This window comes from Notolepis coatsorum, assembly GCF_963971535.1.
Source record: "Notolepis coatsorum genome assembly, chromosome: 18".
Taxonomy (NCBI): domain Eukaryota; kingdom Metazoa; phylum Chordata; class Actinopteri; order Aulopiformes; family Paralepididae; genus Notolepis; species Notolepis coatsorum.
The window spans coordinates 2,848,731-2,867,003 of record NC_140182.1 but is presented as its reverse complement, the minus strand read 5'-3'; the positions used below and the strand labels follow the sequence as shown (position 1 = coordinate 2,867,003).

The window sequence follows — 18,273 nt, the reverse complement described above, 5'->3', positions numbered from 1 at the left end:
TCCTATGCCAATTATGTCCCATGTAGATGTAATTTATATTCCGGTAGATTATTCTAGGCTACCACTTCTAAGAAACATCTGATTTATTATTTACATTGGGGGCTGATTGAGAGCTAAGCCTTGAAATTTGAGAAGGCCAAATCCACGTTAAAAGGCACAGCCTATTCCGTCAGTCTGTCGCTATGCTGTGTAGGCCTCGGCTCCAGTGGCTCGGTAGGTAGAGCAGTCGTCTGGTTATCCGGAGGTTCCCGGTTCGATTCCCGCTCCTCCCCGGGCAGTGTGTCGAAGTGTCCTTGAGCAAGGCACTTAACCCCTAATTGCTCCCGATGAGCAGGTTGGCACCTTGCACGGTCGCGTCCGCCATCGATGTGTGAATGTGAGTGAATGGTTGAACATCATTTGCATTGAACACGCCCTGACGCTTCATATTATGGCACATAACGAGAGCTAATCAAATCAAATCAAATCAAATTTATTTATAAGGCCCGACAACACACGTTAATGTCCCCATGGGCCGGACATGTCTTCTTTAAACAAGTCAAGAAGAAAACATAACAATAAGTCAAGAACAGAACAAGAACACCATAACGTCCAACAAATTTAAAATAAATGCAAATAAATGAAAGAATGCAAACACTCCCAGACATACCCCACGCGAAGGTAAGGAAAAACTCACTAAAACCTAACAATAGGGAAAAATGCTCCACAGGCAGTGTGGAGGAGAGAAACCTTAGAAGGGCCATTCAAGGGGGGGTCTCCCTTCTTAGATGTCAGTGATAGTAGTGTTGCAGACTGACAGTTGGTAAGCATGCACTCATGTGTGTAGTGAAACACAGATGAGTGCATGCAATAACAACTGAACATTTAGAAAAATTTTAAATAGAGCTGATAGCGATAGCAACTGAACATTTTGAAAGATTAAAGATAGAGCTGATCTATCTATCTATCTATCTCCATCGGTGCTTCCAGTCATCCCGATCCTCCATGCATCTGGCTAGCTCGCCGGTGCTTTCTGTTCCCACATCTCTCCTGAGTACGTCCACATAGGTTAACGTGGGACGTCCTCGTGATCGATGCCCGTGTGTTGGTTCCCACAGTACAAGTTTGCTGGTTGGCATCTCATGGTGTCTCTGGCAGTGACCTGCCAGCCTCATTCTCCTGACTGCCACTTTCTCGCTCACCCTTAGCACCCCCCCATACAAGTTTGCATTAGTGACATGCTCATCCCTGTTGATGTTGAGCACCACACGCATCATTCTGGTGTAGCACCCATCCAAGGACTTCTGCAGGGTGGGCTTCAAGGTCCAGCATTCACTGCCATACAAAAGGACAGACTCAACTGTTGCATGAAAGAAGTTGAGCTTGATTTGCCGGGGTAGGTTGGATTTCCACACACTGGTCATGCCGTTCAGAGCCCTCCACGCAAGTGCCTTCCTCACTTTAAGGTCTTGCTCGGACGAGTTGACCCACGAGCCCAGGTACTTGAAATCACTGACTTCCTTGATAGCGGATCTATTTGAGGCACAGGGGCGGCGCAAAGAGGGTCGCATCCTCCCCTCTTCTTCTGTGCATGCAGTAGGAGTAGGAAGACCCACACAGTTAGCCTAGCTTAGCGTCATTCACTGGAAGTAGGTTCCCAAAAAGTTGGCGTGTTCCTTTAAGTGTCTTGCTCGAGGACACTTTGACGCGCTGCCGGGAGGAGTTGGAATCGAACCGGGAACCTTCCGATTACCTGGCGGCCGCTCTTGCTCTTGAGTTTACTTTTTCAGGGACAACTTCACAATCGTGCCAGTTACTGCAGAGGCTGGTTTGGAAGACTTGGCAATTATTTATTAAACAGACTGCTTACATTGCGGTAGAGAATTGGTCTCAAGCATAATAGAAAGCACATTATTTTCACACCATATGTTCAGGTTACAGTTGAGTTGAAGGCTTGAAAGAGAAACTAGTTGGGCAGGTGGTGCAGTGGGCAAGGCGCTCACCACCAATGCTGGAGACTCTGGGTTCGAGCCCAGCTCTCCACATTGCTTTCAGTTTGGCTGGTCGTTCGTACTAATATATTTGGCAGTATTAGGGGGTGGGAAACTGATGGGTGGGGATCGGACATTGTGGACAGCGACTCCTACAGGTCGGTTGGTGCGCCTGCGCAGTAGAATCAGGAAGTGAATCTGTGTCTCTCTGGCATTCTATTGTTTGCCCCTCTCTCTCTCTCTCTCTCTCTCTCTCTCTCTCTCTCTCTCTCTCTCTCTCTCTCTCTCTCTCTCTCTCTCTCTCTCTCTCTCTCTCTCTCTCTCTCTGCAGTGTGCCGAGTGCATCTTCCAGACTTCTAACTCACACCTAATCCTGGAACCACATCACCCCAGTTCTAAAAGACCACTGCAGGCGTCCTGTCTCCAACCAGATCAACTACAACATCCTGGACACCTACGAAGCCCTTCACCAACTGCCCCCCCCATATCTCACTGACCTCCTCTCCCTCAGTTATACCTCAGCCTGCCTCCTCTCCTTCTACCAACCCTCTCACCCCTCAGCCTGCCTCCTCTCCCTCTACCAACCCTCTCACCCCTCAGCCTGCCTCCTCACCCTCAGCCTGCCTCCTCTCCTTCTACCAACCCTCTCACCCCTCAGCCTGCCTCCTCTCCGTCTACCAACCCTCTCACCCCTCAGCCTGCCTCCTCTCCCTCTACCAACCCTCTCACCCCTCAGCCTGCCTCCTCTCCCTCTACCAACCCTCTCACCCCTCAGCCTGCCTCCTCTCCTCCTACCAACCCTCTCACCCCTCAGCCTGCCTCCTCTCCTCCTACCAACCTTCTCACCCCTCAGCCTGCCTCCTCTCCCTCTACCAACCCTCTCACCCCTCAGCCTGCCTCCTCTCCTCCTACCAACCCTCTCACCCCTCAGCCTGCCTCCTCTCCCTCTACCAACCCTCTCACCCCTCAGCCTGCCTCCTCTCCCTCTACCAACCCTCTCACCCCTCAGCCTGCCTCCTCTCCCTCTACCAACCCTCTCACCCCTCAGCCTGCCTCCTCTCCTCCTACCAACCCTCTCACCCCTCAGCCTGCCTCCTCTCCCTATACCAACCCTCTCACCCCTCAGCCTGCCTCCTCTCCTCCTACCAACCCTCTCACCCCTCAGCCTGCCTCCTCTCCCTCTACCAACCCTCTCACCCCTCAGCCTGCCTCCTCTCCTCCTACCAACCCTCTCACCCCTCAGCCTGCCTCCTCTCCCTCTACCAACCCTCTCACCCCTCAGCCTGCCTCCTCTCCCTCTACCAACCCTCTCACCCCTCAGCCTGCCTCCTCTCCTCCTACCAACCCTCTCACCCCTCAGCCTGCCTCCTCTCCCTCTACCAACCCTCTCACCCCTCAGCCTGCCTCCTCTCCTCGTACCAACCCTCTCACCCCTCAGCCTGTCTCCTCTCCTCCTACCAACCCTCTCACCCCTCAGCCTGCCTCCTCTCCCTCTACCAACCCTCTCACCCCTCAGCCTGCCTCCTCTCCCTCTACCAACCCTCTCACCCCTCAGCCTGCCTCCTCTCCTCCTACTAACCCTCTCTGTCCCTCAGATCCTCGAGGGAAGTTTTTCCAATCGGGCCACGAGACCCCGTCTCGTCTCCATTGTTCTCCGCCAGTAAAAGTGAGAGCCTCGTAGACACCATGTGTTTATTCCACGTACGTGTCGTCGTTACAAACCATCAAAAGTCTCACTTTTCTGAAGACTGCATCTTTCAGAAAGCACTAGAGGCACTGGAGGGAATATTATTGTCTGTATTTAGTATGTAGTACTGTATGTGTGTCGATGTGTCCTTGAGCAAGACACTTAACCCCTAACTGCTCCCGATGAGCAGGTTGGCACCTTGCATGGTCGCCTCCGCTGGCGGTGTGTGAATGTGTGAGTGAACGGGTAAAAATGTTAGTAACAAATTGTAAAGGGCTTTGGATAAAAGCTGCTATATAAAAAAGCAGCCATTTTCTATTTAAAAAAGAAGTGTGAATTTGCTTGTTTTATTAAGCAGGACAAATAGGCTTCCGAAGCAGGTGTTGTGTGTTTATTGCATGAAAGGTTTCCTCTGCTTATAAGTTGACTCAAACGTGCTACTTGTTTACAGGAATATACATGAGCAGACATGCATCCAAGCAGGTCGATAAGACAAAGATAATAATAATAATAATAATAATAATAATAATACATTTACTTTATATAGCGCTTCTCAATAACCCGAAGTCGCTGACAATAGTCGGGAGCAAGAGTACAAACAAAGAAACAGAAGCAAAGAAACAACAACAAAGAAACAAAAAAAAAAGAAAAAAAAAAGGAACATGATACCATGGGGGGAACAGGAAAGACAGCATGATAGCACAAAAAAAGACTGGAGACAGACATCAATCAGGTTGGAGGGGGGGGGGGGTTATGGGTGGGGGGGGGTTGAAGGCAAGGGAGAACAGGTGGGTTTTGAGGCGAGCTTTGAAGGTGGAGAGTGTAGGGGAGTCTCTGATGGACTCAAATGAAAGTATGAAGTCTGTTAAAGGAAAACTCCAGCATTTTGGGAAATTAGCTTACCGTCTTCTCCAGAGAGAGAGACAAGAAGATAGATACCAGTCTCCTCTCTGTGCGTTCAGTAGAAAGCTATCTGGCTGCATGTTAGCCTATAGCTTAGCATAATGAATGGAAGCGGACATGACCGGGTAGCCTTCGGGAGAGGTGTTAGTTGGACAATGGCTAGGCTACCCGGTCATGTCCGCTTCCATTCATTGTGCTGAGCTAGGCTAAGGTGCAGCAAGATAGCTTTCTACTGAACGCACTGGTATCTATCTCAGCTCATTTCCCAAAATGTTGGAGTTTTTCCTTTAACAGGAAACAGATCAGTATCGGTGGATGAGGTATTGATCGAGGTATTGATCTAGGCCTCAGCCTCGAACATCTTCTTCCTCCCGTCCATGCCAGACTTGTCCTCGATGTTCTTACGCCAGTCGCCCACGTCTCGCAGCTCCTGCAGAAGCAAGACAGAGGCACTGTCAGGAGACGACACCTTTCAGTGCGAGTCAAGAGACGACACCTTTCAGCCTCGAGTCAGGAGACGACACCTTTCAGCCTCGAGTCAAGAGACGACACCTTTCAGCGCGAGTCAGGAGACGACACCTTTCAGCCTCGAGTCAAGAGACGACACCTTTCAGCCTCGAGTCAAGAGACGACACCTTTCAGCCTCGAGTCAAGAGACGACACCTTTCAGCGCGAGTCAAGAGACGACACCTTTCAGCGCGAGTCAAGAGACGACACCTTTCAGCGCGAGTCAGGAGACGACACCTTTCAGCCTCGAGTCAAGAGACGACACCTTTCAGCCTCGAGTCAGGAGACGACACCTTTCAGCGCGAGTCAGGAGACGACACCTTTCAGCCTCGAGTCAAGAGACGACACCTTTCAGCGCGAGTCAGGAGACGACACCTTTCAGCCTCGAGTCAGGAGACGACACCTTTCAGCCTCGAGTCAAGAGACGACACCTTTCAGCGCGAGTCAAGAGACGACACCTTTCAGCCTCGAGTCAAGAGACGACACCTTTCAGCCTCGAGTCAGGAGACGACACCTTTCAGCCTCGAGTCAAGAGACGACACCTTTCAGCGCGAGTCAGGAGACGACACCTTTCAGCCTCGAGTCAAGAGACGACACCTTTCAGCGCGAGTCAGGAGACGACACCTTTCAACGCGAGTCAGGAGACGACACCTTTCAACGCGAGTCAAGAGACGACACCTTTCAGCGCGAGTCAAGAGACGACACCTTTCAGCCTCGAGTCAAGAGACGACACCTTTCAGCCTCGAGTCAAGAGACAACACCTTTCAGCCTCGAGTCAAGAGACGACACCTTTCAGCCTCGAGTCAAGAGACGACACCTTTCAGCGCGAGTCAGGAGACGACACCTTTCAGCCTCGAGTCAGGAGACGACACCTTTCAGCGCGAGTCAAGAGACGACACCTTTCAGCGCGAGTCAAGAGACGACACCTTTCAGCGCGAGTCAAGAGACGACACCTTTCAGCGCGAGTCAAGAGACGACACCTTTCAGTGCGAGTCAGGAGACGACACCTTTCAGCCTCGAGTCAGGAGACGACACCTTTCAGCGCAAGTCAAGAGACGACACCTTTCAGCCTCGAGTCAAGAGACGACACCTTTCAGCGCGAGTCAAGAGACGACACCTTTCAGCCTCGAGTCAAGAGACGACACCTTTCAGCCTCGAGTCAAGAGACGACACCTTTCAGCGCGAGTCAACAGACGACACCTTTCAGCCTCGAGTCAAGAGACGACACCTTTCAGCCTCGAGTCAAGAGAGACGACACCTTTCAGCCTCGAGTCAAGAGACGACACCTTTCAGCCTCGAGTCAAGAGACGACACCTTTCAGCGCGAGTCAAGAGACGACACCTTTCAGCCTCGAGTCAAGAGACGACACCTTTCAGCGCGAGTCAAGAGATGACACCTTTCAGCCTCGAGTCAAGAGACGACACCTTTCAGCGCGAGTCAGGAGACGACACCTTTCAGCCTCGAGTCAAGAGACGACACCTTTCAGCGCGAGTCAGGAGACGACACCTTTCAGCCTCGAGTCAAGAGACGACACCTTTCAGCGCGAGTCAGGAGACGACACCTTTCAGCGCGAGTCAAGAGACGACACCTTTCAGCGCGAGTCAAGAGACGACACCTTTCAGCGCGAGTCAGGAGACGACACCTTTCAGCGCGAGTCAAGAGACGACACCTTTCAGCCTCGAGTCAAGAGACGACACCTTTCAGCGCGAGTCAGGAGACGACACCTTTCAGCCTCGAGTCAAGAGACGACACCTTTCAGCCTCGAGTCAAGAGACGGCACCTTTCAGCCTCGAGTCAAGAGACGGCACCTTTCAGCCTCGAGTCAGGAGACGACACCTTTCAGCCTCGAGTCAGGAGACGACACCTTTCAGCCTCGAGTCAAGAGACGACACCTTTCAGCGCGAGTCAAGAGACGACACCTTTCAGCGCGAGTCAGGAGACGACACCTTTCAGCCTCGAGTCAGGAGACGACATGCTTCTCATCTTGACTAGCTTGTCGTAGAGGGGGTGGGAGGGATTCTCCAGGATAGCAGCCAGCTTCCTTCTCATCCCCCTCTCTGCCACCACCTCTAGTCTGACCAGCTCGACTCCCACCACGGAGCTAGCCTTCCTCGCCAGCTTGTTCAGTTTGTTGGTGTCCCTCGAGTTGGTGTAGCCCAGGTTGGGGTTAGGGTTAGGGTTAGGGTTAGGGTTGGGGTTAGGGTTAGAGTTAGTGAGTATCTCACCTCCTCTTTGACCTCCTTCTTCACTTGTTTCAGGTTGGCCCTCAGGTCCATGTTCACCGTGTGCTTGGAGCCCAGCAGAGCTTTGAGCATGGCGTCAGCGGACATGCGAACTCTCCTCAAGGTCGGCTTCTTGAACTTTCCCTTCAGATCCTGGACTTTAATCTGCATGTCCTCAATCTGGACGGATGAAACGGAGGCAGTGAGGGGTTAAACGGAGGCAGTGAGGGGTTAAACGGAGGCAGTGATGAAACAGAGGCAGTGATGAAACAGAGACAGTGATGAAACAGAGACAGTGATGAAACAGGACGTGATGAAACAGGACATGATGAAACAGAGGCAGTGATGAAACAGGCAGTGATGAAACAGAGACAGTGATGAAACAGGACGTGATGAAACAGGACGTGATGAAACAGGCAGTGATGAAACAGGACGTGATGAAACAGGACGTGATGAAACAGGCAGTGATGAAGCAGGCAGTGATGAAACAGGCAGTGAGGGGTTAAACGGAGGCAGTGATGAAACAGAGGCAGTGATGAAACAGAGACAGTGATGAAACAGGACGTGATGAAACAGAGACAGTGATGAAACAGGACGTGATGAAACAGGCAGTGATGAAACAGGACGTGATGAAACAGGACGTGATGAAACAGGACGTGATGAAACAGAGGCAGTGATGAAACAGGACGTGATGAACCAGGACGTGATGAAACAGAGGCAGTGATGAAACAGAGACAGTGATGAAACAGGACGTGATGAAACAGGACGTGATGAAACAGGACGTGATGAAACAGAGGCAGTGATGAAACAGAGACAGTGATGAAACAGAGGCAGTGATGAAACAGGACGTGATGAAACAGGACGTGATGAAACAGGACGTGATGAAACAGGACGTGATGAAACAGGACGTGATGAAACAGGCAGTGATGAAGCAGGCAGTGATGAAACAGGACGTGATGAAACAGGACGTGATGAAACAGGACGTGATGAAACAGGACGTGATGAAACAGGACGTGATGAAACAGGACGTGATGAAGCAGGCAGTGATGAAACAGGCAGTGATGAAACAGAGACAGTGATGAAACAGGCAGTGATGAAACAGGCAGTGATGAAACAGGACGTGATGAAACAGGACGTGATGAAACAGGACGTGATGAAACAGGACGTGATGAAACAGGACGTGATGAAACAGGACGTGATGAAACAGGCAGTGATGAAGCAGGCAGTGATGAAACAGGACGTGATGAAACAGAGACAGTGATGAAGCAGGCAGTGATGAAACAGGCAGTGATGGGTTAAATTAATCTGGACGGATGAAACAGAGACAGTGATGAAACAGAGGCAGTGATGAAACAGAGGCAGTGATGGGTTAAATTAATCTGGACGGATGAAACGGAGGCAGTGATGGAGGCAGTGATGGTTAAATGAGGTCAAAGGCCACAGAAAATTGGGGGCTTTCTGTATTTTTTCACCCATCCCAATTTAGTCGTTATGTCAATTCCCTTCCTGGTCGTTGTGCGCATTGCCCCACTGTCGGCCTGGGGAGGGTGTAGAACTACCACACGCCTCCTCCGATACATGTGGAGTCAGCCAGCCGCTTCTTTTCACCCGACAGCGAGGACTCTCACTGGGGTTCACGCTATTTCCCCCCCGATCCCCTCCCTGCTGAACAGTAGGAGTCGCTGTTTACAACGAACAGGATACACATACCCCCCACCGGCTTCCCACCCGCTAACACTGCCAATTGTGTTAGTAGGGACGACCGACCAAGCCGGAGGCACCGCTGACAGCTGGATTCGATCCCAGAGTCTCTGAGGTGGTAGGCAGGCGCTTAGTCCGCTGCGCTACCCAGCCACCCTCAACTTTGTTATTTTGATAACTGTGTACTTGTGTGTTTTATTGTCTAGCACCTTAACGTTTGAGTTCTTAATCTCGTTGTGTGTGTATAATGACCATAAAGACGATTCTATTCTATTCTAACATAGACTATACCGTACCTCCTTGTTGCATTTGGTGACTTTCATCTCCATGTCGTATCTCTCCTCGTCTATCCGCTCGATGTTGTGGTGGATTTCTTTCGCCAGCTCCTGAAGCAAGACATGACGAGATGTTGTCATTAGTCATCATCGTCCACGTTGTGATGGAAACAAGACACGCGTGTGCCGCCACTAGCGTGGTGATTGCATGGTGAAAGAAATTCATTCATATCCAACAAGGCAATCAAATAATATTCATCGTAATTTCTTCCGCACAGCAGTAGGTCAGTTCAGTAGGGCTGTCCCCGACTAAGGATTTGGATGGTCGACTATGATTGGCCAAAATGTGCCGTTAGTCGACTATCGGTCGACAAAAAAAAATAGTATAATATTTTTTTTTATTATTATTATTATTTTTTTTTTTGTATCATTCCATTTGGACTGTGGGGGTTGCTTAATGTCTGAAGGAGTCGACTGAAGGCTTCTTGTCCTCTGCAAAAGCATGCAATTGCTCCACTGATGGATACATCTTGATATGTGTCTAGTCTAGTGTGTTCATTAGATGGGTGAAATCCTCTTTCAGTGCCTCTGTGCCTGTTTTCGTAGGCAGTTAGCCTCTGGTTTACGCACCATTAGCGTTAGCCACGCTTCTAGGCCTATTTTCTTTTGGAAAGAATAATAAAAAAATAAATAAAAAAATTATAAATATATATATAAGAGGTTGGCCAGTCAACTACGGCTCCTTTCGACCGATTAGTCAACTAATCCAGTGGTTCCCAAAGTCGGGGTCGCGACCCAAAGGTGGGCCGCGAGCAGCCACGGGTGGGCCGCGAGATGATTTAAATTTTTTTTTTTTTTTTTTTTTTTTTGTCAGGCCACTGAACTTAGAAGCAGGCCAGGACAGTGTTTCTAGTTGTATTCTAAAATTCTATTCTATTGTATTCTACAATGTGACTATATGGTTTTATATTAACTTAATAAATAAACAAAAACGAAAAATCTACTTATTTCAACGAACATTTCAAACTAAATAACAGATTATGCACATAAAATGCTGAAAACAACCGAAGCAACAATAGTATTTTAATGAGGCTATTATTATTATCATTATTATTTTGCAACAAGTTAGCCCTCTCATAAATAGCACATATAAATGAATAACTAACTTGAACTAACTTAATAGGATTGAAGTGATATTTGGCTTAATAAATCGGTCGCCTGGCAAAAAAAAAAAAAAAAAAAGCCTGACGATGTGCATTGGGCCGCGGCTCTCTGACGCCTTATTTTCTGGGCCCTGGCCTGAAAAGTTTGGGAACCCCTGGACTAATCGACTAATAGGGGTCAGCCCTACAGTTCAGTATAGGATTTAGAGGTCCTACAATTTGGAAATCAAAACCCTCCATAATAAAAATGTGCTCATCTATTTCATCACTCAAATCCAAGCTTAAATATACATTGTTAAATGAATAGCTTCAATCTCATAAAAGCATTAATGTCACTTTGTTTTACAGTTTCATGTTAATTTGTTTACACTAATTATTAATGTTGTTGTTCTTGTTATTGTTTTTGTTATTATTATTATTACTTTGATTATTATTGTTATTATTATTATCTTAATATTATGAAAAAATTGTATGAACTTATTTCACTTTACTTTTGTTTTTGTGTATCATTTTTATCCGATGATTTAATGAGTTGAGGCCCCGTATCGGCCCCATCTGGGTCTCTTGCCTCTCTACTCACTGAACTTCTCTGCTCACATCGCAGCGACAACCAGAACCTGCAGATTCCTCCTGAGCAACGTCAGAAGGATACGCCCCTTCCTGACAAAAGAAGCCACCCAACTCCTCGTCCAATCAACAGTCATCTCCCGCCTCGACTACTGCAACGCACTGCTAGCTGGCCTCCCGGCCACTGCCACCAAGCCTCTTCAACTCATTCAAAATGCAGCGGCCCGCCTGATCTCAAACCTACCGAAGTCAGCCCATGTCACCCCACTTCTTAGGGACCTGCACTGGCTCCCCATTGCTGCACGTATCCGCTTCAAGGCCCTCAACCTAGCATACCGTGCGGCAAAGGGAACCGCTCCCGCCTACCTCCGGTCAATGGTCTCTAACTACACACCCTCAAGACCCCTACGCTCTGCGTCTTCTGGCCGCCTCAGATCTACTCCTATCCAAGCTCCCGGAGGGTCATCAAAGAGAAGCCGCCTATTCTCAGTCCTTGCCCCACAATGGTGGAATGAACTACCCATCCCAGTTAGGACAGCCGAATCCCGTCCAATCTTTCGCCGTCGACTAAAGACTCACTTCTTCAACCATTATCTGAAATGATATAAAAAAAAAAAAAAAAAAAAAAATCTAACCCCGACTAACCTTAATGTCATGCACTTGTCCTAATAAACTAACCTACACTGTAACACGCAACACTTTGATGAACATTGTTACTCAGCTGATAGAGTTATACCCTTCTTGCTGTCTTGTCGCACAGAACTTGTAAGTCGCTTTGGATAAAAGCGTCAGCTAAATGACTAAATGTAAATGTAAATGTACTCAGCACCTTTTATATACACTTTCTGTCATGGTCAATGTTTCGTTTTGATGAAATGGTGTGAAATAAAGAGATAAAGCATGTGAGCGGTGTACCTGCAGCGCCTGCATCCCCCCTGGCAGGGAGAGCGAGGGGCAGTGCTCCTCCATGTGCACCCTCCTCTCCTCCTCCCGCTCACGCCCCTCTTCCTCCAGCAAGCCTTTAGCGATGGAGAGCATCAGGCTCTGGAAGAGAACCACACACGTCAGAAGATATCACCCAGCCCTCCATAAATAACTGGAGATTATTATAATTAGTTATAAAGTTATGCGGCCCTATACAAACCATACATTAAACATACATTAAAATAAACCGTCTTTGCTTGTATTCCTCAGAACAGCGTCATATGTTATATATTGTATTAAAAAAAAACAATAATACTGCACTTAAAGAGTCATTTTACCTTCAAGTGGTGCTTGCGACTTGATGACATCTTTTTCCTAAAGGAATTGAGAGAGAAATGATTAGAATATGATGACTAGTAAATTACAAATGAGTCCATAAGCAAAACAATTCATAAAAATACGAACTCTACAATTTATCTGAGCCCTCACTTCATGATCAGCGGGACTCATTTATCCAGCAGGATACACAAAACATTTAAACTGCAAAACATTAATATACAGAACCTTTGAAACGTTTGACACGCATGCTAGCAGCAGTAATTCAGCTCCTCTTGATATCACAAGAATTATGTCCATTTTGATGAATGTGACTCAGTGCTAAAAGATACTCACTCTGACATCTTGCCGTTTGTTAGATTTCACACCCTGTAGGATAACAAATAATAACGTTTTCAAAATCATATATAAACTCAGATGGAGAGATAGACAGACAGATACTTAAAGGTGCTATTGATACCATTTGTATGTGGAGTAATAACTACAAATAATAATATATATCCACAGAGCTTTTAGAAAGGTGTTGAATGAATGTTGCATGCATGTATCCCCTCCCTATACTTTCCCATTTCCCCCACGTGGAATGCACCAGATTGGATAAATGACATGCTGGTGCTCTAGTGCGACATCTAGTGGCTGAATGTCATCTCTATAGCACCTTTAACTAATTATTATTTAACAAAAATCAACAGCAGAAAGACACACTGACTAAAAACACGCACAGATTTGCAATAGCTGCAACCTTTTTGTGATAGGCCACTCCCATTGCCACACCCCTTTTTAGATAATTGGCATGAACACACACACACACACACACACACACACACACTTGACCTCATGGCCATTAGAGAGTGGAGAAATGTTTGTGAACCAACCAGTCGACCTATAGAACTGCTGGTCGCAGCTAAAAATAATTAGCTATTAATGATAATCCATGACAGACAGGTGGACTAAAGTGTGCCCGACGAGGGACACGGAGGGTCAAGCAGGAGTCAATTAGGGACAGAACCAGCTTGGAATGCTCCCATACATACAGTGCATTAATGAATAATAGTTCCACCGAGAGGGGAAACACTACACCGACACAAGCCGGTGGATTCTGCCTGGAGGAAAAGCAGGGGCTAAATCAGGACAAGGGTCTGGGGGACCAGTTGTTCATCTTGGGCGGTTGTGTGTCATGGAAGGTCTGTCTTCTAGAGAGGATTATCTTAAAAAAAACCTGATACCGACCTCTGTCGATACCCAGTTAGCCCCCCGGCGCCTCCCCGACATGACTGAGACGTGACACAGGCTCTGAAATAGGGACGGCGCTAAGTGCTATAGTCCGGCATGACGAGAACCTCTCGTTGTGTGCTGCTTGGGTTATTAACCCTCGAGGAATACTGGTTATCGAAATAAAACATTATGTGTGTGAGACTCGATAATCATCCCACACTTTACTAGTGAGGTGAGATGTCTTCGGTCTCGAGGAGCGAGTGAAGACGAAGGCGGCTCGACGGAAGCCTTGCGTGGAATGTCGGTGTAGTTCTCTTTCCTCCAGCATGGCTGCCCGTAACATAGCAACCGTTGTTTTGCACACGGCGACGGAGGAGAGAGAGAAACGGTTGATACCTGCGAAACAACAGTCGCTATATATGTTTAAAAAACTAAGTAGTCCAGCGCACACCTGGAGGAGCGCTCAATTTGACTTTAGTTTCATTCATAAAAACAGGTACAACACTGGAGCGAACAACGTGCGTTTCGCACGACGGCTTCCTCAGGTTCGCAGAGCGAAGGGCTCCGACTTTGTTCCAATGTTATACCTATTTATGAATTGCACTGGATGACTTTGTTTTTGAAACGTGGTATTGATCGCGCTCTGGCTGCACCTGGATGGAGAGGTCACAGGTTAAGCTCCTATTCGCAGAGTCACTAAATCTCCGGTCCGAGTCGAGTCTCGAGTCCCCAGTGTTCGAGTCCGAGTCCCCATCACCCTAGTCCGAGTCCGAGTCTCCATCACCCTAGTCCGAGTCCGAGTCCCCATCACCCTAGTCCGAGTCCGAGTCCCCATCACCCTAGTCCGAGTCCGAGTCATCAAGGTTGAGTCCACTCCACTCTGACAGTCAAAGAGCTGACAGACAAATAAAACAAGGTCAACATTAAACATAAATGACACAGCGGTCACCGTTTCAAAGGGAGTTGATTTACTTTGTGACACAACAGCCAAACAAAATGCACCAGCCATCAATATCTTATGCCAAATTACTGTATTTATCAATTAACACCTCTGCACCTTCCGAGACCGAATGCAGTCGATGCTCGAGTCCGAGTCCAAGTCCAAGTCATCAGTGCTCAAGTCCAAGTCGAGTCACGAGTCCTGAAAACTCGAGTAACTACACAACACTGCCTATTTGTACAAGGCAGCATTTTCACAGACATCTGCTCAACAGAACAGCAGACAAATAGAAGAGTTCAGTTTTCTTCCGTCAGCTGGTTTACAGACAGAGGCTCGGTCCCATTGACTTTGCATTAACCCTTTCACTGCCGCACTACCAACCGGTTAACCCTTTCACTGTGACAATACTCAGAAGGTTAACCCTTTCACTGCCACACAACCGCATGTTAAGCCTTTCACTGCCACACTACAGAAGGTTAACCCGTTGGTAGTGTGATAGTAAAGGGTTAACCTTCTGTAGTGTGGCAGTGAATGGGTTAAGTGGATTAACTGTCTGGAGCCAGTATAAGGAACAGCATGGACTCTACTGATCAACATCGTCGTTAATAAGTAAGAAGTATAGGGCTAGGGTTCCACAAATCAATGCCTTTAAAAATGGATTCAGAAATGTTTTCAGTTTTTAGTCTTGCGATACATAATTATGGTTTCAACTTTCTCACGACCATAGAACTATGAATCATCATCATCAGTTTGTTAAATCCTACAGATTACCGAGATTAGCCGAGGTGAAAGACTCACAATATACAAGCGTTGTAACCGTAAGTAACATAAAGGTTAAAAGCAACCTACAATTTATCAAATGGCCTATAGAGATAATTGTGACGAATGGAGAATCTATTTGAAATCAACTCCTGGCCCCCCCAAGAATCAAATTGTGAGATTACCGAAGATTGTATGTGTGTTTATTAAAGATCATATTTTCACCCAGTGCATTTCTCAGAAGAGCAACACTCTAAAGGGAACCGCTTAAAAAAGAACAGCGTATCAAATGTGTGTGGCTAGAGCTGCTCATGCAAAGGCCCCTGATTGTATTGACAAAATACATCCTCAGCGTAGCACACAATATTATCAGCAATAAGACGTCTTTGTGAAAATGGTGTATGCATTTCATTTACAGCCCAGAGTAACAAAAGTGAAACTTGAAGGGGCCTTTGTGACAATAATGTGGTATGATCTTCAATAAGCTCTACTCTCATGAGACCAGATTCCTCAGTGTGGTTCGTGCAGGACGCATGCCTTTACATCAGCACCCGCCCTCCCCAGCCGGGGACCGACGCGAGGTATCCTTTACATCCAAATAGTTTTCATTAACGCCAAGATAAACACTGCGGCTACCATCCCGTTCCCATAATCATCACCGACGGGTGTCCAATTACACCGACACCCTTCATCAGACTGCACTGCATCAAAAGTACCCTCTGATTTACACTTTTATAATCTGTAGTGCAAATAAAATCTCCCTTCTTCCAGCCATGGAAATCTTGTTAGAGCCAACGTTATGGTTCGAGGCAAAACACCTTCATTTTCTCTCACACAAGCTACATTTGACTCACATTTGCCCATTTTAGAACCATAAGCCGTTAGCATTTCTACAACCAAAAAAATACACTTTTGCTATATTCTCCCCAATAACTACAGACATTGCAAAAATGACAACAGAGAGTAAAAGACTACAAAGCGACCACGTTCTCACCAACGATAAAGCCTTGCAACTAGAGATGCTCGATATTGGCTTTTTTACCGATACCGATATTCCGATATTGTCCAACTCTTAATTTCTGATACCGATATCAACTGATATCAACCGATACCGATATATGCAGGGTTTCCCACCCCAAAAAACGGAATAATTTCAGGTAACTAATAATTTCACTGGATATATATATAACAAATATTGTTATTGTTTTTTTTTTTTTTTAAACCGATACCGATATTTTCCAATATCACATTTTACTGCCGATATCGGCCGATAATATCGGACATCCCTACTTGCAACGGTATAAAAGCAAATGAAGAAAATCAGAGAGCAGAGGACCAAGATCCAAGAAAAGCACACAAGTCCAACCTCTGCTAAAAGAGCAGCCCGGCCGGTCTGTACCGGATCAGGATGAAGCCAGAGAACAGCTCACCTACTAGCCGAGAGGGAAGACAGAAGGAAGCAGGCGGGCAGAGACTGGGCAGTGGCTTCCTGAAGCGTCTTATAAAGAAGGTATATATATTGCATTCCCCAAAGACGAAGGAAAACCCATCTTTCTCTTTATGGAAGTAGATTCACCCACAGACCAATAGAGGCTAATCAGCTGACATACTATACCCCCCCCCCCTCCCTCTCCTCCACAATTCTGTCCTTTATAAATAACCCTTCCTTCTAAATTCTGGCCCTTATTCTATTATCTTAGACAACCCCCCCTTCCTTTCTCTCAAAATGAGATGCCGGCATGTCACCTCCTTTCTATGAGGTCTCATAGAATCATTATGAATTGAAAACGGGGGGACCCTGATGTAAAAAAGACGAAAGTCTTTCTCTGGTCTGCATCCCCTTAACAATTGTGTGTATTGAGCCGTACTGTATTGTACCCATTCTGCAATCTGTTAAATAAAGTTTTCATTCATTCATTCATTCATTCATTCATTCATTCATTCATTCATTCATTCATTCATTCATTCATTCATTCATTCATTCATTCATTCATTCAGTATAGGCTCGTTCCAGTGAGGAGACAACCTCCTAACCCTAACCAAATTCCCAATCAGGTCTCTGACATCAAGGCCACCTATTCATCCCTTCCCCTTAATTGGCTGATATCAATCCCTGTCTCCTGAGCCGTTCAGCCATTGTGTGATGTGTGCCTGGTGCCAGTGTATGGTAGTCAGTGTGTAGTGTGATGTATGCCTGGTGCCAGTGGGTAGTGTGATGTGTGCCTGGTGCCAGTGTGTAGTGTGATGTGTGCCTGGTGCCAGTGTGTAGTGTGATGTGTGCCTGGTGCCAGTGTATGGTAGTCAGTGTGTAGTGTGATGTGTGCCTGGTGCCAGTGAGTAGTGTGATGTGTGCCTGGTGCCAGTGTATGGTAGTCATTGTGTAGTGTCATGTGTGTCTGGTGCCAGTGTATGGTAGTCATTGTGTAGTGTGATGTGTGCCTGGTGCCAGTGTATGTTAGTCATTGTGTAGTGTGATGTGTGCCTGGTGCCAGTGTATGGTAGTCAGTGTGGAGTGTGATGTGTGCCAGGTGCCAGTGTATGGTAGTCAGTGTGTAGTGTGATGTGTGCCGGGTGCCAGTGTATGGTAGTCAGTGTGTAGTGTGATGTGTGCCTGGTGCCAGTGTATGGTAGTCAGTGTGTAGTGTGATGTGTGTCTGGTGCCAGTGTATGGTAGTCAGTGTGTAGTGTGATGTGTGCCTGGTGCCAGTGTGTAGTGTGATGTGTGCCTGGTGCCAGTGTATGGTAGTCACTGTCAGTGTGTAGTGTGGTGTGTGCCTGGTGCCAGTGTATGGTAGTCAGTGTGTAGTGTGATGTGTGTCTGGTGCCAGTGTATGGTAGTCAGTGTGTAGTGTGATGTGTGCCTGGTGCCAGTGTATGGTAGTGAGTGTGTAGTGTGATGTGTGCCTGGTGCCAGTGTGTGGTAGTCAGTGTGTAGTGTGATGTGTGCCAGGTGCCAGTGTATGGTAGTCAGTGTGTAGTGTGATGTGTGCCTGGTGCCAGTGTATGGTAGTCAGTGTGTAGTGTGATGTGTGCCAGGTGCCAGTGTATGGTAGTCATTGTGTAGTGTGATGTGTGTCTAGTGCCAGTGTATGGTAGTCATTGTG

At 47.2% G+C, this 18,273-nt stretch overlaps 1 protein-coding gene across 1 annotated transcript; it reads right to left on the bottom strand.

Annotated features, from left to right (window-relative positions):
* Positions 1-3,543: 3,543 nt before the first annotated feature.
* On the bottom strand, positions 3,544-16,651 carry LOC311245211 (troponin I, fast skeletal muscle-like). Its single transcript, XM_084335029.1, has 7 exons — positions 16,600-16,651; positions 12,592-12,624; positions 12,258-12,294; positions 11,911-12,039; positions 9,287-9,376; positions 7,293-7,469; positions 3,544-4,990 (listed from the first exon to the last, which is right to left on the bottom strand). The coding sequence occupies exons 2-7, from the start codon at positions 12,597-12,599 to the stop codon at positions 4,901-4,903; spliced, it is 531 nt and encodes a 176-aa protein (XP_084191155.1). The 5' UTR covers positions 12,600-12,624; positions 16,600-16,651; the 3' UTR covers positions 3,544-4,900.
* Between the last annotated feature and the right edge of the window lie 1,622 nt (positions 16,652-18,273).